The 19,443-nt window shown below is 44.5% G+C and overlaps 2 protein-coding genes across 3 annotated transcripts in view; one reads left to right on the top strand and one right to left on the bottom strand.

Moving 5' to 3' along the window:
* The first annotated feature begins 23 nt into the window (after window positions 1–23).
* On the top strand, window positions 24–15,415 carry MCMBP (minichromosome maintenance complex binding protein). Of its 2 annotated transcripts, none has more exons than XM_074545314.1 (16): window positions 24–217; window positions 825–910; window positions 2,426–2,566; window positions 2,854–2,895; window positions 3,352–3,455; window positions 3,886–4,007; window positions 4,592–4,743; window positions 5,474–5,574; window positions 7,263–7,432; window positions 8,243–8,366; window positions 9,444–9,561; window positions 10,958–11,123; window positions 12,873–13,006; window positions 13,450–13,614; window positions 13,985–14,073; window positions 15,037–15,415. In XM_074545314.1, exons 1-16 carry the CDS (start codon window positions 160–162, stop codon window positions 15,161–15,163), a joined length of 1,899 nt encoding a protein of 632 aa, XP_074401415.1. In that variant the 5' UTR covers window positions 24–159; the 3' UTR covers window positions 15,164–15,415. The 2 variants fall into 2 exon arrangements, with proteins under 2 accessions (XP_074401415.1, XP_074401414.1); XM_074545313.1 differs by having other exon boundaries at window positions 25–217; window positions 3,352–3,453; window positions 3,878–4,007.
* Window positions 15,416–16,565: 1,150 nt separating this feature from the next.
* The window catches only part of INPP5F (inositol polyphosphate-5-phosphatase F), a 39,184-nt gene continuing 36,306 nt past the window's right edge, over window positions 16,566–19,443 (bottom strand). The window contains exon 20 of the mRNA XM_005489850.4: window positions 16,566–19,139. Coding sequence (XP_005489907.2) covers window positions 18,035–19,139 — 1,105 coding nt within the window. The 3' untranslated portion in view covers window positions 16,566–18,034. The remainder of the gene's footprint in view (window positions 19,140–19,443) is intronic.

Below are 19,443 nucleotides of genomic sequence, written 5' to 3'. Positions count from 1 at the left end.
GAGGGGCGGGAGGCGGGCCCGGCCGCCATTCCGGCAGGAAGAGGAGGAGGAGGGCAAAGAGGAGGAGGAGGAAGCGGCGGTGATCCCCGCGCTGGGCTGGCGAGCGGGACTCGGCGGCCGCAGGGTGCCGGCAGCCCCGCGGCGAGGCGCGACCCCGCCATGCCGTGCGTGGGGGACTGGCTGAACAGCCCCCTGAGCATCGTGCAGGGCATCTTCGGTGAGGCGGGGCCCGCGTCCCCGGGCGGCGGCGGGAGCGCCCCGCGGGCGCCCGGAACCGGACGGCGCTTTCCCTCGTGGGGTGGTGGCGGGGCCGGTTCTGTGTCTTATGTGTCTGTTGTGTCTTATGTATCTGTTTTATATCTTATATGTCTCGAATACAGCGTGTGTTTTGTGTATCTCGTGTGTCTCTGGGTTCCGGCAGCAACGCGTGCTGGCTGCCCGCGCTGCCGAGCAGTGCTGGTGCTACCAGCGCTATCAGCCGCGGCTTAATCTTTTTTTAATATTATTTACAGTTATTTTAGACGCTGAAAATTAAATCTGGGTTTAATCTTCACTAAAAAATACCGACATTAAATTTTGCGGTGCCTCGGTTCCTGCCGTCCCCGCTGCGGTGTTGTTTCCCTCGCTCCCAGCAATGGCTCTGTGCTTCCTGAGTGGTTTGAAATGGGAACTCAGTGAATTGCAAGGGGAATAAATTAGTCCGAGATGCACTCACTTCCCTAAGATAGAAGTGAAAGTTGGGTTTGTTTGGTGTGCTGGGAGAATGCTGGGTAAAAGGCTCTGACGTGGTGATAACGGGCACGTTGATATGTTGTTTTTTGTAGCCCAAAATGCTCCAAACTCTGACTGGGAGAAGAAGGTAACCGAATACTTCAAGGAGAAATTAAAAGAAAATAATGCTACTAACTGGGTAAGAGTGTTTTTTTCTTTTCGAGTTATGCTTTTTCTTAAGCTCTGTTATTTTTTACACTTTATTGCAGTGGCTTGCTTTTGATAAAGTCCTGCAATTTCACGATAAGCATGCAGCTGAATTTCAGGCCCAGCCTTTGGGATGTGGAATTTGCACCTCGCCTGCCTTAACCTGAGTGCAAAGCCGGGCTGTGAAATCCCAGCCCATCCATCCCCTGCCTTCAGCACCCTCCTTCCCCCAGGCCATCGCTGCCACTCTGTAGCACCGTCAGTAGATGGCAGGAGATGACAAATATTGTCATTTTTGGGGAAGCGTGAGTCCTCACTGTGCACCACAGGCTGCTGGTCATAAACCCTTTCTCTCAGGAGCTTTTATCACAATGCAAAACTTGTGTGGGTTGAATAAATACTTGCCTGGACCCTCAGGTTTAAGGAAAAAATGCCTTTTCTACTAAAACTGTGCTTTATTGTGCTGGGTGAGGCCTGGTTTGTGCAGTTTAGCAAGGAAACTGTGCTTTAGGTTTTAAAAATAAAGTGTGCACAGTTGAGTCAAAAGCTGATACTTTTCTAAAAGGCTGTAGCAGAAATGACATAATGGGACTGATAAGGGGATGAGAAAATTTGAGATCAAATCTGTTCTACCTGTCACTAAAACCAGGTGAAAATAATTTTTCTTTCTCTGTCTGTGAAAGTATTCTGTGTTTAGTATTAAATGGTTGCCTAAATCAAAGCATTAATGGCAAAATTTGAGTAAAATTTACAACATCAGAAGGAATTTAATTCATATTTTCTTGCTCAAAAAAATGAGGGGCTACAGTTCTGTTAAAATGCCACTTCCTATAGTGCCACTTACAGTTTTTGTTGCATTGTAATGTTGGATGTGGGCTTTTTCAACAAATATTTTATATTCAGATTTAGAAAACCCTATTCATATTGCAAGTTCTTTGAAGTTATACCATGTCTTTAGGCATTGATTTTTTTTCTTTCTATTTTCCCATTGTCATGTAAAACTGTGTGAAAAAGAATTCCCCAATATGGACTTGGAAATTAACATACAGGTTTTCCAGGACCCTTTGTTATAAGAAATTGTGCATTCAAATTGCTCTGGTACTGCTGGTACATAGCACATGGTGGAAGTGCTGTTAAGTAGAAATAAGATAAGTAATAAATTCTGTTTAATCCTGCAGCTGCAATAATTCTAATGTAAAAGTTGATTTCAAATATTGTGCAGTTTTCATACAGTTCCAGTGACCTATAACCACTTCCTTCATTGTCCAGTTTGGGACTGGAAGAATTTGGGAACTGTTAAGAATTGTAACAATTATCTGTAACAGGCATTGCAGGAAGGTGTTGGGATAGATACACTTTGTTACTGCTTAAATTGGGATAAATGTAGGGGTTTGATAAGGAGGATATACTGGATGGTCAGAAAATTAAATTTTTGTGCTGGTTTTGGCTCACTTCAGAGCACTGCTCAATATATACCAGTAGTATAGAACAATCTCTTTTTTCACAGGTCCCATCACTGAATGATGTTCCTGTACATTACCTGAAACCCAACAGCTTAGTGAAATTTCGCTGCATGGTTCAAGATATGTTTGATCCTGAGTTTTACATGGGAGTCTATGAAACAGTTGACCCAAACACAAATGCACGGGTAAGTGAAATACTGAGTTACTGTTTTGTCATTTTACTCATTCTGATCCTTGAATTTCTCTAGTTTGTGAATTAAACCTGTGGAGTGTGGACACTGATAGTAACTGTGTTCAGCTCAAGTGGCATCAGTGAAACATAACCTGTTACATTTCTGTTGAGGAGTAGAAAATGATGAAATGTTTGGCAGGATGTCTGTGAGGGGCTTTGGGCTTCAGTGATTTTGGTGTGATTCATGTTCAGGATGCTGTCAGAAACAGAATGATTGCATTGCCTTTTCCCTCTTGACAGGTTTTGCATTTTGGTAAATACAGAGATGTGGCAGAATGTGGGGTAAGTTCTATAAACTATATGAACTTAGAGAAGAAATATTGGATGCAAAATTGTACTTTTATGTGTGACAGAGTTTCTTTGGTACTTGGCAATGGATTCCTGAAGATACTGCTCTAAATGCAAAGTCAGTCTTTGGTTTGGAAAGCAGAGTATTCATAACTCCTCACTGGCATTCTAATTTCTGCAGGCTTCCAGCTGTTTCTGTTGTATTTAATATTTGTTTTGGTTGAGTGGAGGGGGGAGTGCCCATGACCTTGAATCTGTCTGCTATGCAAAATAGTTACTTTTGGTAGTGCAGTGCAATTTGAATCAAAACATTATATATTCACTTTTTCCTGAGTTATGTAGTCTTGCATGCTAATTGTAACTTCTGGCTGAGAGAATCTGTGGGGTTAGCTTAAAAAAAGAAAACAAACTGTAATCAGGTTTTTGACAAAATTTCTCTTGGGATTGCAGCCTCAGCAGGAAATTGATTTGAACTCCTCACAAACAGTCACCTCGGAGAGACAGACTTTCTACTGTGTTCCAGTGCCTGGTGAATCTGCATGGGTGAAGGAAATATCTTTTTGGACTGAGCCAGTGTTTTGTTAGACAATCAGTGGTCACCTACTAATTAATTAGGTTTAAGGAATAAGTTCATTTAAGATTTCTTTTTTTTAAGTGAATCTGGAGAAGTGATAGGTGTAGAAAGAGAAAAAAAGGTGATGGCGTGTAATATGCACAAAAAGGAGGATGAGGAGGATGCAAATGAGTTCAGGAGCATTTGTTTTGATTTAGTAGACATTTTTACTGTTAATTTCTAGTTGCAAAGAAACTTCACTTGAACCACTGGCATTTTCTACAGCAGAACCCTTACACAGTGAGAGTCTCTTATAAAACACCTGTAGCTGAGCATGTTAAGGTGAGGATTTTGTTTAAAAAAAACAACAATTTACCTTAGTGTGGGTGAGTTTTCCCTGCTCTTCCTTAACCCTTGGGCCAGGCCTACATCAGTGCCAGCCAGGCCCGGGTGAGCCCCTCCACCTCCTACACCCCCAGCCGCCACAAGAGGAGCTACGAGGAGGACGAGGACATGGACCTGCATCCCTCCAAACAGAAGGAGCAGCACATGGGTAAGAGCTGCTCAATGGTTGTTCTGCTGTCTTCCCAGGATTTGGCAAAAATTCATCGCTAAAAAGTGAAATATTGGCAATCGGTTTAATTATTGTTGTTGTTGCAGCCTTTGGGATTTGGAGGCTTTGTTGTCAGTGGTTTGATTTGAAGGAGTGTGGGAGAGCCTGTAGTGTTATATGTGTGTTGTATGACTTGCTGACAATCTACAGAAATTTTTAATGTAAACTGGGTTTTATGCATATTCTAACCTTTTTTTTAAACATCAGAAAAATACTATTTTTGCAGTCCTATGGACTATAGGAAAAAAAATCATTCCTCTGGTTTAAACTTTGCATTTTGAAAATCAGATTTCTGGCCATGTTTGGATTTCCAAGACACATAGATCTTTGCCAGAACTCTCTCTCACACTTCACTTGATTACACACAATATGCACTTGTGAGACTTCTCATACTACGAGTATGTTCTGTCAGGTATATTGCATTATTAAATATTCTTGTCTCGGATGTCTTGTTAAATGAGTTTTATTCTGTGTTGCTCAGTTCTGCATTTCTTTTTAAAAAGCCTGCAAATCCTGCTTTTCAGGCAGTGGAGGTGATATCCATGGATGTGTGGAGGCAAAGAGATTAGAAACAGAAGCTTCTGCAGGCCATCATGTCATTTCTCCCAACTGCTCCCCTCCACTTGACCTAAATTTTCCCTTGCCAGGAGAGAAGGGACCAGCATGTCTTGTAAAGGTGAGAGATGCAGGGCTGTGCTCTCAGAATCAGCCTTGCAGTGGTTTGTAGGCACAGAAATGTGTCTCAAGTCCAGAATTTTGTTTCCAGAGATAATTACATTCTTTCCCTTCACTAACACAGTGTTTCTCTTCTTGAGTGCTGCATTTGAATTGCTGGAATCCCTCAGCAGCATTTATTAGAGCTTGCACCTTCTCATCCCATTTAGTTAAAAAAAGATTCCAGTATTAGATGCTTGAGGGTGCAACTGGTATTTAGCCCTGGTGTTTTTCTTTTAGGGTATTTCCTCTAATTGAAAAACAGCTGTGAAAAACCAAGCTGAAAATCCAATGAACTGCACATTTGTGTATTGAATTTGAAATAGTCCGTGATTCACTGCTTTGTTGTATTGCTGTGAAGCTTTACACAAAATTTCTCTGCTGTTGCTGTATTGACTTCTCTGTTATTCAACAAATCTTCATGAATCAGAGTAGAATGCAGTTGTTTACACTCATGTGGCAAAGAATGCCAATAGAAAAAGCATGGAATCATAAAACAACTGTGAGCCCCCTGATAAATCCCTTTTCCAGTGTAAGCTTACTGACACTGAGGGCAGGGGGAGAACTCCACTCAGACTGTTCTCAGGCCACAGCTGAGTCTCCTGAGTTTCATTTATCTGACAATTTTTCTGCTGGCCTGCATCTGGCCCATCTGCCTCAGCATTTTATTTTTTCTTTTCTCTTTGGGGCAGATCTATGAGAGCTGGGAGAGCTTCAAAGTCAATGATGTGCTGGAGGTGTTTGGTGTTCTGTCTGTGGACCCAGTGCTGAGCATAGTGAGCAGTGAAGAGAGGTAAGGCTGCCCTGAAATGCAGTTTTTATTGCAGTGAGCAGACAGGGAAATGTGTAAGTACATGATAATTATGCTTGAGAAGTGAATTTTGTTGCTTTAAAATAGCTTGATGAGGAAAGTGTTACATCCAGCATCCTGGAAACTGAAGTCCCATGTGCTCTGGTACATCCATATCCTTGGATACCCAGTGCATCTTTTTTTAGGCTGCTGTACAGTCTGCAAAGCAGAAAATGCTCTATAGCTAAATGTTTGTACTCTTTCATGTGTGCTGAACTTTCAGTGAATGAGTGAATAGTGAACAAAGCTTTCAAGGAAGCTTTAAAATTATAAATGTGCTTTTGAAGTAATTTCTAAGTCCATGGAGAAATGTAAACATTTCTGAAGAATATGAAAAAAAAGTTTGCATGTCTGCATGTAGAGTGATAGTGACCAAAATGAGTAAAAACTGGGTTAATTTTTCATTAAGTACCTCATCTTCTTAATCCACTGATACAAACTTCCCATTTCACCTGCTGTTCTGCAGTTCCTTGCCTGACCAAATCATTTAGGATGCAAGAAGTCAATTTTCAAAATAAAGCTCTTGACCAAAATCTAACACAAATACTGCTGATGTCTTGAACCATTGCACTCTGAATCATTTCTGTTGGTGAGTTTGTTCATCTCTGGCAAGTAGGACACCCAGAGTGCAATGTGAATCCTTTATAGTGCCAACTTCTTAAAAATTCCTTCAGCCTGCTCAGCTGCTTTTTGTTATCATCTGTGTGACAGCTGATCCCACACTGACAGCTCAGTTGCTCTCTCACAGGTGCTTGTGGCTTTTTCCCTGTGTCATTCTGTAACAAGAAGACAAAATGGTGGCATTTAGCAACATTTTGAATACAAACAAAACAAATCTCTTTTAATGGAAAGAGTGGATAGTGTGTGGATGAACTGAAGTGGCTTTGAAGTAATAAAGCCTGACAGTTTTTAAAACCAGTACAAGAAGATGAAATTTGTTCTAAGCTTTACTGTCATCTGACAGAGTCACTTTAGGGATTTTACTTTCTAAAAATGAAAATGAAAACCTTGGAGAAATTTTGTGAGACATCTTCAGGGAGAGCAAAGCTTGTGTGTCTGAACTCTTAAGTTAAGAGGTAATACCTCCAGGTTCCAGCAGAGGTACATTGGGGTTTATTTATTCACAGCTCTTTTACTCAGCCAGTGACAGAGATGTGATGGGACTGTCTAGAAGATCTTGTCAGGCTGCAGAACCTGGTGGGATGTCAGAATCCCACATGTGCTTACAGACACAAATGTAATAAATGACCTTATTTTTTAAAAGCTACTGTTTAGACTTCAGTACAGGCTGGGCAGAACAGTGTGTGATATTTTACTTGAAGCCACAGCCTGTATGCTGCAAATAATAAATGTGTTTTTATGGCTTGATTATTTTCTGAAAATAATAGAATCCAGATATTTTGGGTCAAGCCTGCTTTGGTGTTAATATGCCATGATATAATTGTAATTCAGTATTTGTGGTGTTTATAAAGATCCTGAAGAAGGTGGTTTGAGTGTGGCACGAGTCAGCAGGAGCTGGGAGTGGATGTTGTTTGTCCCTCTGTCCCTGGCCTGCTTCCAGCTGTTGTGGCTCACAGGGACAGAAATTCCCTGATGTGTTTGAGTCCAGCTGTGCTGTGTCCTCTCCACAGGGACAGCTCCAGCCTGGATCCCATGGAGTGCATGGACACCATGGAGGAGCAGAGGGTGCACAGCCCCCCAGCCTCCCTGGTGCCCAGGATCCACGTCATTCTGGCCCAGAAGCTGCAGCACATTAACCCCTTGCTGCCTGCCTGCCTTAACGAAGAGGAGAGCAAAACCTGTGAGTGTCTGGGCACTTTCCAGCACATCTGAACAAACTCTGCTTTGCTCAGAGGCAAATGTCTCAACAGCAGGGTTTGAATTTAAATCTTGGGAAATGAAAGATTTCCCAGGATGCAGATGTTTTTGTTTATGTGATGTTTACATTTTATTTGGCTGAAATAAAAGTGATTTACGTGGAGTTGGGTTTTGCATTCTACGTGCCCAAGGATTTTACCAAGTTGTTCAGCCATAGGATTTGATTTGTTTTCACACAGAGTTGTGAATTGCTGGAAAATTAGATTTCCAGTTTAGTGTGATATTGGAAATAAGAAACATACTGCTAATATAGAGACTCCTAATACTGTGCACAAAATAAGGCAATTCTGCTTTTAAGCTACTGTGCTATTTCTTGTTTGACTGTTATTTTTTTCACTGAATTATTGCATGCAGACCTCTGGTATTTATGACTTTCTTCTTTGAGTGCCTTATATTGCTTGTTCTGAGCAATGTGTAAGAAGTTTTTTCAGCCTTTAATATAAAACAGAGCAGCTATGGATTTTATAAATTTGGCTCTACACTTTATACCCTGCTGCAAATGCATTACACAGTAAATAATCTTTTTAAAAAATAATTTCCAAGGAAGTGTTGAGTGATTCAGGTTGTCCAAAGCCAGTTGAAAAAACCAATAAGTGTTTGGTTTTTTTTCCTAGACTGCTTTGGAATAAACATTTTTCTTCATCCAACTGTGACAGAAAGTCAAATTTATTTAGAGGGAAGAGGGTGAGAAACAAGAACATTGTCTGACATTTGTCCTCTGCTCTTTTGCCAGTTGTTTCTAATTTCATGTCTGAGCTGTCACCAGTGAGAGCAGAGTTGCTGGGGTTCCTCACCCATGCCCTCTTGGGAGACAGTTTGGCTGCTGAATACCTGATACTGCATCTCATTTCTACAGTGTGAGTATTTACATGTGTGCTGACAATTTATGTATTGAGCATTTAAAAGAAATCTCCTTCTATGGGGTTCTTCACCAGTTTGCAAATATATGGCAGAAATAGCCTAAATAATACTTATTTCAGTAGTATTTTGTGCAGGTAGTTGTCCTGTCACAGTACACGCAAAGGCAGATTTTAGTGTTTGAAATAACAGTAAATATTGATAAAAGAGCAGCTTTATGGCAGTGTATACTTTCAGTGCTGCTTTGAGAGCTGACAAAATCTCCAAGACACCTTTAAACAGAGGTTTGAAAACATCTTTCTGCCTCTTCTTCTAATGAGTAGGACATGCCACTGACTTCCCAAAGCCTGCATTTCCTGGCTGCAGGAATTATTGCTTAGGTACTACAAGGTACATTGTGGGAATTTGTTTAATTAAATGTAAGCCTGTTTATTGGTAACTTCAAGTGATCTATTTAGCATGTGATAGAAATTTATTTTTAGTTGATTTAAACTATGGGTGAAAGAGAAGCATCCTTGGACTGATTAAAATCTTAAGTGTGAAACTTCAGAAATTCTTTGTCAGGCCCAAATTTAATGTTAGTCATTTTAGTCTTCAAAGTCAAAATAGGTTGTTTTCATTCTTTTTAGTCCCTTAGAATAGAATGTATTTTCTCTCTTAGCTGGTATCACAAAAGGGTTGAGAGTTGTCAGGAATAGGGATGTGACACACAGTGAGAAGAGGGAGAGGAAAGCTGAGGGCAGGTAAAGGAGATGAACAAGAGTGATAAGGAGGGAAGTTGAGATTGGGCAGCACAAGGGAAAAGAATGCAGTGTGCTCAGTGAGTAACAGCAGAGTACAGGGAGGACAGAATGTCTGGAAGGCACTGCAGGTGCCAGGCCCTGTAAATCACTGCTGCTGTGTGGTGCTGGGAGGAGCAGCTTCAGCCTCCTGCAGGAGGAAGGCAGAGGAGCTGATGTTGGTGTGTATGTTCTGAAATCCTGCTGGCTGTCAGAGACCACACAATGCTCCAGCTGCTCACACCTGTACCCAGTGTTAGCCAGGTGTTTGCCTAACCTGTGCTGCTTTTGCTGCAGCTATGGCAGACGGGATGTGCTTCCTCTGGGAAAATTCACCGTCAACCTGAGCGGCTGTCCCCGGAGCAGCGCCTTCAGCGAGCACCTGTACCGCCTCATCCAGCAGCTGGTGCCAGCAGTGAGCATGGCCTGGGCAGGGCTGGGGGGTGTGTTCTTACTGCTACAGCCTGGCCAGGGCAGGCTGGAGTGCTCTCCTGCTCCCCTGTAGAGAGCAGGCAGCAATAGAGATGGGGCAGGGCTGGGGGACCTGTTCTCACTGGTACAGCCTGATACGCTCTCCTGTTCCCCTGTAGAGAGCAGGTAACAATAGAGATATGAGGTAAGGCTGGGGGGTGTGTTCTCACTGGTACAGCCTGGCCAGGGCAGGCTGGAGTGCTCTCCTGCTTCCCTGTAGAGAGCTGGCAGCAATAGACATGGGGTAAGGCTGGGGGGTGTGTTCTCATTGGTACAGCCTGGCCAGGGCAGGCTGGAGTGCTCTCCTGCTCCCCATTTAGAGAGCAGATAACAAAAGAGATGGGGCTGTGCCTGGGCAGGGCTGGGGGGTGTGTTCTCACTGATCCAGCCTGGTCAAGGCAGGCTAAAATGTTCCAACACTTGGCCTAGAATGTATTTTCTGCTGCTCCCCACATACAGAGCAGGTAACAATAGAGATGGGGCTGGCCTGTGTGTTGAAGTCTGTGTGCCTCATCATCGAGGATGAGTATGCAATAAAATCCTCTCCTCAGAGGTATTGAGCTGATAGGCAGATGCTGCATGCTTTATTTGGTCTTTCTGGATTGATGTGTTTAGACATTTGGGTTATTAAATTATGGTGTGATGGTCTTCACAGGGGTCTTAGGATGAGGGAGGAGATGAGAATGGTGACTCCATGTTTCAGAAGGCTTGATTTGTTTTTTTATGATATATATTACATTAAAACTATACTAAAAGAATAGAAGAAAGGATTTCATCAAAAGGCTGGCTAAGAATAGAATAAGAATGAATGAATAACAAAGGCTTGTGACTGATCAAAACAGTCCAAGCCAGCTGACTGTGATTGGCCATTAATTAGAAACAACCACACCAGCCCAATCACAGATGCACCTGTTGCATTCCACAGCAGCAGATAACCATTGTTTACATTTTGTTCCTGAGGTCTCTCAGCTTCTCAGAAGGAAAAATCCTAAGGAAAGGATTTTTCAGAAAATATCATGGCTGTAATGGTGTCATTAGGGTTTACTCAAGTTTGTGGATACTGATCTGCAGAAAAGCCACAATAATTCAATTTGGGGTCATACACAACAGTATTGCTGCAATAAATCATTTTTTATTGAGCTCATCTTAGATGTTCAGAATCTAGGATAGGAATTCCTGACAGCAATATTTTCCTTTGGGAAATTTTGAAATACACAGCATTTGGATATTTGGGACAAAGCACTGCAGTGCCAAGTTGTGCTTTGCTGTGCAGGCTGCCAGGCCAGCTGCAGCTGCAGGAGCAGCCCTGCCTGGCTGCTGATGTTTGTTGCTCCTTGCAGTCCTACCACCTGCGCATGAGCATCGAGAGCATGAACCACTCGCGCTTCATCCCCCACAAGGACTACGCTGCCAACCGCCTGGTCAGCGGGCTGCTGCAGCTGGCCAGCCACACCTCCCTGGTCATCGACGAGACCCAGCTGGAGCAGGGACAGCTGGACACTGCAGGTACACACTCTGGTGTCTGCAAGCCCCTTTGGGAGCTTAAAAGCTGCTGTGTTTTTAGGCAGTGGTGATAATCGTGTCCCGCTGATAAGGGGTCTAGTGCAAAACTCTTTGTGGCTTCCACATCCTATTGCACTGCTTTGGAGCAGCTTCCTGCAGCCTTCTCATCCAACTTAAGACAAACTGGGAGAATTCTTCATTACCAAAATAACTCTGATTCACTGGAGTGGCCTTTCAGTTTCCTGTGGTAGTGCATGAAGTGGGCAAAGCATATGCTGATGCCTTATGCTCTGTATTTTTACTGTATATCTGGAAACCATCCCTGAGAGCTGGAGAAAAAAAGATTGCTATTGCTGTGTTAAAAATAGTGGGGATTCTGTCTTACAAGCTGATGTAGCACTGTGTAGCGTGCTTTCAGCAAAGCTTTAGAAATTAATTTAATTATAACTCCCTTAAAAGAGCTGAGTTGCATTAAAAGCTCAGTACCTGCAGAATGCACAGTACGTGTGTGTCTTTGAGTCCTGGGGCTGTCCTGTGCAAGGCCAGCAGCTGGAGTCCAGTGATCCTTGTGGGTTCCTTCCAACTCAGGACATCCTAAATGTCAAAAAATCAAAATGCTGTCTGGAGAAAGCTGCTTTGGTTTTTTCAATTACTGCTCTTAAAAGTTGCAAATTGAAATTACTCAATTTTGAGTTTTCGGTATTTTTTGCTACTCGTCTTTAGTAAAGCTACAAAATTTTGCTAAAGAAAATAGTAAAACGACTAACAAGCTCTGCATTGACTGTTTCAAAAAAAAAATTAGTTAAAATATGATAAACTCCCATTATAGAGAATTCTTGCTGTGCTGGTTTACAGGTTTTCTAAAATGTTTGTCTGTAATGTTTAAAAATACTCAGCATTTAGTGAAAAAATAATATTTTAGATATTCAGAGTTGCAGATAAAAAAGGCTTGGTGATTTTATTTCTTTTTTGCTGATGTGATATTGTTTTCTACTGAATTTAGAGTAAAGAAGTACAAATTATTAGTTTCTTACAGCAGCATTAGGAACAAAATTTAATCCTAGAGTGTCTTCAGATGTGGCAGTTGGTTTGGAGCTTTGGAAGCTACAGCTTGGAAATTTCAAATGGAAAAATGTCCCAGAAGTCAACCCCAATATTAAATTTGTCTTTATTTGCTAACTTTGCCTTTATTTACAATATTCTAAATTATTACTAAGTATTTAAAGGCAAAACTACAACAGTAGTTTTGTCATTTGATGCAGTAACTGCTGAAGAGAAATTCAGTTTGTCAGGTACATGTTGGTATTTCAAAGAGAGCATCCCAAGGGTCAACCAGTTAATTTGTCAATTTTAACATTTTATATTTTAAATAACTTAATTCCAGGTAAGGTGAGCGAGTACCATTTAGAAAATGGCAAAATTAAATTGCTGATGTTTTTCTGCTTTTGAGGAGAGATTTCTTTTTTGGTTTTTCTCTCTGAATAGATACCTGGCTTTGTAGGGCCAGTGAAGACATGAGATATGAACTCATGTACTAAGCCAGACAGGGTTTGGGCCTGGAATTAAGAATTCTTAATTTAGATTCAGATTAAGAAGTGATTGTCTGTGTCTGGAAGACACCTCAGACACAAGGAGGAACAGGGTGATTGCAGAATCCTGCTTGCTGCTCCTTAATGCTCCCTGATGGGACACAGCACTCAGGCTGACATTTGTTGTGCTCAGTGCTCAGGGAGTTTGCTGTGGCTCTTGCAGGTGTCCATAATGTGACAGCCCTGGGGAACCTGATCACCTGGCAGAAGGTGGATTATGACTTCAATTACCACCGGATGGAATTCCCATGCAACATTAATGTGCTGATCACTTCCGAGGGCCGCTCGCTGCTGCCGGTATGGGAGGGACAGGTGGGGACAGGAAATGTCCTGTGACCAGGGAGGGTGTGACACTGGCAGCAGCTGCTGCCTGCTCCCTCGTGGCCAGGAAACAGGGATGGAGCTCCGTTCCTCCTTTCTGAGGTGGTGAAGGAGCCAGGGTGGGTAAAGCTGCAGGGATGGGCTGTTCTCCAGCCTCCCTCGGGCACGGGGGGTTCTGAGGTGATGGCACAGATGAGGCACTGCCCCTGCAGTACCCTGAGCTTGCTCTCTGACATGCCAGCCTTGGCTCTCCTGCTTGGAGCAGGAGCTGTTCAAAACGTGAGCTGGAGAGTATTTCAAGAATTATCTTACCTTGGTTCTGGGAAATACTGATTTCTGCTCCTTCTGAGAGTAAATTAGTCTTGGAATAGAAAATAGTGGGACATGGAAAGAGATGAAATGTGATTTTTCTCTTTCAGTCAGATTGCCAAGTCCACTTACAGCCACAGATAATTCCCCCAAACATGGAAGAGTACATGAGCAGCCTCCTCACTGCAGTGCTGCCCTCCGTGCTGAACAAATTCCGAATTTACCTGAGTTTGTTGAGGCTGCTGGACTACAGTATATCTGATGAGGTGACCAAGGTAGGGACACCTCCTCACTTGTTTTCAGCTGTGTGTTTGGATAGAAACCACCTGAGTAGACAGTTACTGTACTTGCCTTGTCAGTGATTCTACTTTAAGTTTTACAAAACCTAAATAGAAGCATTTTCACATCCTGACTGTGCCTTCAAGGGTTTGTAAAGTATATACTGAATTTATTAGATAAGGAACAGTGCATGTAACCTGCTTTCTAACACTCATTTTGAAAATGGGTTCTTTACAAAGATGAGAAGTAGCCTGGTTTTTCTCAGCAGCAATGAGTTGAAAGGTTGAAATCTAAAGGTTGTTACAGTGTTCTTATCTCCTCCTGGAGATGTGTTCTGCTCCATAATTCCATGCTGCGTTGTTGCAGGCAGTGGAAGAAGACTTTGTGGAAATGCGCAAGAACAACCCCGAGAGCGTCACGGCCGATGACCTGCACAAAATGCTGCTGGTGGCCAGGTGGGTGTGGTGCTCCTGTCACCCCTCTGGGCTCCCCAGCCAGCTGCAGCTTCAGCCAGCCCTTGCTCTGCTGCTGAGTTGTGTCAGACCAGCCAGGCAGAGGAGATTCTTAGTTAGGCCAAGTATTTGCTTCCTGCTTTCATCCCTTGCTTTCTTACTCCTGAAGGCCGGCTGGGTTTGAGCTGGGCTGGGTCTGAGCGAGCTGGGCTGGGGCTGGGGCTGAGTGAGCTGGGCTGGGGCTGAGCTGGGCTGGGGCTGGGGCTGAGCTGGGCTGGGGCTGAGCTGGGCTGGGGCTGAGCTGGGCTGGGGCTGGGGCTGAGCGAGCTGGGCTGGGGCTGGGTCTGAGCGAGCTGGGCTGGGTCTGAGTGAGCTGGGCTGGGGCCGGGGCTGAGCGAGCTGGGGCCGGGGCTGAGCGAGCTGGGGCCGGGGCTGAGCGAGCTGGGGCCGGGGCTGAGCGAGCTGGGGCCGGGGCTGAGCGAGCTGGGGCTCGGGCTGGGTCTGAGTGAGCTGGGCTGGGGCTGGGTCTGAACGAGCTGGGCCGGGTCGGAGCTGTTCTGGGCCGTGTTTGAGCTGTTCTGGGCCGTGTTTGAGCTGTTCTGGGCCGTGTTTGAGCTGTTCTGGGCCGTGTTTGAGCTGTTCTGGGCCGTGTTTGAGCTGTTCTGGGCCGTGTTTGAGCTGTTCTGGGCCGTGTTTGAGCTGTTCTGGGCCGGGTCTGAGCTGTTCTGGGCCGGGTCTGAGCTGTTCTGGGCCGGGTCTGAGCTGTTCTGGGCCGGGTCTGAGCTGTTCTGGGCCGGGTTTGAGCTGTTCTGGGCCGGGTCTGAGCTGTTCTGGGCTGTGTTTGAGCTGTTCTGGGCCGTGTTTGAGCCATTCTGGGCTGTGTTTGAGCTGTTCTGGGCCGGGTCTGAGCTGTTCTGGGTTGCAGCAGCTGCAGGAGCGGTTCCTGACTGGCTCTGTGCTCCCCAGGTTCCTGTCGCTCAGCGCGGGGCAGACGACGCTGTCCAGGGAGCGGTGGCTGCGGGCGAAGCAGCTGGAGGCGCTGCGCAAGGCCAGGCTGCAGCAGCAGCAATGTGTCAATGGCAATGAACTTTAACACCTGCTGGATGTCACCCTGAACATGTCTCTAATCCTAGGTGGAACCCATACTAAGATTGGAATATTGTTTATACCGGTTTTTGTAGATAATTTATACCAAAAAGTTATGGATATTTACCCTTGCGGTCTGAACGCGCTTAACTCTGTTCAGCCACCTAAACATATTTTATGGAATTTTTTTGGACCCTGTTTTGTAATTGAAAATTGGTAACATTGAGCAAATTGTTTGATATTAAACTTTAATACTGAGGTTGTGTAAACTTACTCCCTTTAATAGTAAGAGAATTTAAGCCAGAGCCCTTCATACATAGCAGTGGTATGCTCTGTTCTGGAGGACATTTGTGCTCTCATTTCTGCTTGGCTGAATTGTGAGGATCAGAGCTCTCAGCTGGCCTGCAGCTGCAGTGGAGGAGGTGCTGACTTCACTCTGTGCTGTTCTGTGAGCTGGGGCAGGTCACACTCAGAGCAGCAGCAGCAGCAGTGTGATGGTGTCACAGTGTGGTACCAAGCAGTGATTTGACCAACTCAGGTATAAAAAATATTTCCCTTGTGCTTAGAGCAGACCGTGATTTCTCACATTTCTCCAATGAGCTTTGTCCTGGTACAGCTTCTTAAAAAAACCCACATTGACTGGACACTGGGTACTGGATACTCCTGTGCTCACACAAAACATCTTTACTTTCTGCCTGGGCAGTGCTGGGTGTTGAAATGGGTTCCTTAGTGCTTTCTGCTGATTGAAAGGGACAGGAACCCCCTTTTTTATGGTATTTTCCTGCTCTAAACATGAGGGCTTTTGCTGTACAGCCAATCTGGATATTTTGTCTCTTCACATTAATAATGAGTACTTATTATGAGAAACATTTTTTGTGTATCCTAAATTTGAGCCAAGCTTGGTGCTGTTTCAAATCACTTAGAGCTTATTTCTTTTCTCTTTTTTTTTTTTTTTTGAGCACTAAAAATGAATTTTCATGGTTTTGTCTGACTTGTGCTGCATTACTGTGAAGTGAAGCAACTGAACAAATGAGGAAGGAAATGAACACTTTTCAAAAGGCAGCTGGGCTGGAATGCAGGGTTGGGTTCTGAGATTGCCTCAGGGGATGTTTTTGTGCCCATTGCCATCTCCAGCATTTCAGAGCTGGAAGGACATTGAACTGCAGGAGAGGGACAGGACAAGGGGTGATGACTTCAAACTAACAGAGGATAGATTTAGATAAAATATGAAGAAGTTCTTCCCTGTGAGGGTGGTGAGGCCCTGGCACAAGCTGCCCAGAAAAGCAGCACCATTCTAAGAGGACAAAGAAGTGAAGTCATGCCTGTGTCCCTTGACTACCAGGAGAATTGTGTCTGTAATTCTGAAAGAAACAGTCCCACATGCCTTAACATCACATACCAAACCCTGCTTTTGATTCCACTTTTTTTTATTAAAATATCTCATGTATATTGCTCACATTAAAATACAGCAGTAGTTTAATTTTAAATATAACCACAAGTATAGACACTCAAAAAAAGAACAAAAACCCAAACCCACATCACTTTAATAAAATAAATAAACCAAATTTGTTGATCAAAGTTTCAGGTGATAAATGGTTTCAGACACAGTACAAGTCCTAAGACACAGAGCTACCCTAGGGCAGGCCAGGGCGTTGTGGGGACACCACGTGCAGCCTATCTACAGTACAGGGACAGGGACACAGGCACTGGGTCTGTCAGGGTGCCACAGTCACAAACCACAGCACAGCAAGGTCCTGCTTCACAGCAGCTTCTGGACAAGGTCCTACACTGGAATGGCATGGCAAGGCATTCCTGGGAAGGAGGATTTCATAGCTGGAATCCTTGGACACACAGAGCAAAGGGGATTTTTGATCCAGTTCCCAGCAGGAGCAGATGCTCCACCCTGGAGCTGGTCAGGAATTTGGTCTTGGACAGATGCTGACAGCGATGCTCTAATGCAACCCTGATCTTACAAAGCAGTGCACTGGCCTCCTGCTCCAGATGGTAGTTGGGATTTTGCATCATTTTTCACACTTAGAGAGAACCCTAGCACAGAGGGACACAGTGCCTGAGGGGCAGGTATCTGGCTCGTCCTGCTTTACAGAGACAAAAACAGAGCAAATGGGCAGAGTTTGGAATTTAAATAAAAATAACTAACATGGGCAAGACAATTCAAAGACACTTGCTTCATTTCCCCTCACATCAAAACAAGTGAGGAAAAAACCAATCTACAGAAGAAATTTGCACTGCAGGATTGTGGGTATTTCAGATTGGGTCTCTAAGCTTCATCTATAATGAAAGTGTCCCAGGATGTCTGGAAAGAAAAGGATAGAAAGAAATCTTACTTTCTGGTTAACATACTTAAATTCAACAAAAACACATCGGTTCCCATTGTAGAGGCACAATTCAGAGAGCTGCATCTAGAACTTCATTGAAAACAAGTAAAAATACTAGTCCAAAAATAAATAAAATGTAATTTACCGGTACTTTATTTTGCTGGTGTAGTGCAAGGTAAGTAAGGTCAGAGAAGTGCAGTATCATCCTTTGAGTATAAATACTTTCTACATAATTCAGAAGAGCTACAAAATTAGTCTCAAAAAAATAACTGTGCAACACATCTAAGATAGACAGCATGCTTATTGAATCCCAGTGTCTAAGCTACCTGTTTAAATATGGTTTATACAGGTTCTGTCTCACCTGCCTGAGGGAATTCTGAAGCTTGGTCAGAACCAAATTCATTTGCATCTCTCACTGCTTGTAAACAAATTACCTATTATCAATCCCAGTATCCAGCAGCAGTTCATGCCACAATAGTCCTGATGTCATTGGGTTATTTTATTAGAAGCCACAGCTAGAAGAACACTTCCCAAATGAGCAACTAGATCTGAATTATTCGCGTCTGGCATTGCGTAAACATTTCTCTCAGTTCTTTTTGTTTGATTTCATTTAAAGTTTCCGGTTCTGCAGGGCTCTTTTGGACTTTTGCCACAGCAAAATTAATCCCTTGAGTCAATCCTGCCTGGGTGATGTTGGCAACCTGGACCATGGAGCTGCGGATTTTAGCGAAGGGAGACACGGCCCTGCTGCCGCTGCCGTCGGCGGGGGAAGGAGAGCCCTGGAGTCCTGGCTCCTGGTTCCCACACACAGAGCCCGGGCTCCGCTGGGATTTGCTCCAGTCAGGCCCCCCCACGGCCAGGAGCTGAGGGTTTGGCTCAGAAGAGTGAACATCCAGCTTTGATGGCCTGGCAGGAACGTCTGCAGCAGCTTCAGCCTTGGGCTCTGCCTTCCTGGCGGCGCTGCTGCTGCTTTGGGCGGGTGCGTGGTGGGGCTCTGCAGGAGCAGCCTCGGGCTCCAGCACATGGCAGCCCTGGCTCTGGGCGTCCTGCACGAACCTCTGGCAGTACACATCCACGGGCTTGGCCAGCTCCAGCCCCGCGCCCTCAGAGGCGGGCGGGGCAGCGCCCGGGCCCTCGGCGGGCACGGCCACGCTGAGGCTGAGGTCGGTGCTGCTCAGCGACTGCGAGCGGCTGCCCAGGCGCGGCGCCGAGGCGATGATGCCGCAGCTGGGCAGCACGTAGTCCGTGGGGCCCATGCTCTCCAGGGAGCCCCCCAGCTGGCCCTCCTCGTCCGACTTGGAGTTGCTCAGGAAGTCATCCGAGTGGAAGGAGTCATTGTCCGAGCCTTCTGTGTCGGATTCGCTGGCGGCTTTCGCATCCACCCCCGGGTTCTCCAGGGTTTCCAGGCTGCTGTCCGACTTCCAAAGATTCACTTTCAAGTTTGGCTTTAAGAAATTGACTTTCACTTCAGGTTTGGCAAAGCTGCCCAGCTTCCGAAGGTTGCTGATGTTGACGTTGGATTTGGTTTGTTTCACCTTTTGATTGAGGGAGGAGAACTTGCTCAGTAAATAATTCTTGCCTTGGGCCAGGGACCCTCTGTTCTGAGACCGAATGCCAATGATGTCTTCATGAGGTTTGCTGCTCCTCCTAGAAGAGGAAAAAGATCTTTATTTAACAATCAAAGCACCAAGTGTACTCTGTCTCCAGCCTATTTCTGTAACACAAATGGACATTTCAGTTCCTAAGTTACCCTTTTCTTACATAAATAATAAATTTTATACATAAAAATATTGTACCCATATAAGCTAATCAAGCTGAAACCAACAAAGGAGGGTTGATACAGAACAGTAGCCAAAGAAGAGGAACAGGCAGTTCCTGCAGGCACTTTAGTTTTTGATTAAAAAGGATTTGAATTCTCCATTTTTTTAACCCTAACTCTGTGTATAGCCAG

Source organism: Zonotrichia albicollis, chromosome 7 (assembly GCF_047830755.1).
Source record: "Zonotrichia albicollis isolate bZonAlb1 chromosome 7, bZonAlb1.hap1, whole genome shotgun sequence".
Taxonomy (NCBI): domain Eukaryota; kingdom Metazoa; phylum Chordata; class Aves; order Passeriformes; family Passerellidae; genus Zonotrichia; species Zonotrichia albicollis.
Note: the sequence above shows the minus strand (reverse complement) of the source record. Positions and strands in the feature narration are given on the sequence as shown.

Coding starts and splice junctions, on each gene's coding strand:
- MCMBP (XM_074545313.1), top strand. CDS start 160: ATGCCGTGCGTGGGGGACTGGCTGAACAGCCCCCTGAGCATCGTGCAG. Junction 3,454..3,877: donor AATCTGCATGGGTGAAGGAA/ATATCTTTTTGG, acceptor CCCTTGGGCCAG/GCCTACATCAGTGCCAGCCA. Junction 5,575..7,262: donor ATAGTGAGCAGTGAAGAGAG/GTAAGGCTGCCC, acceptor TCCTCTCCACAG/GGACAGCTCCAGCCTGGATC.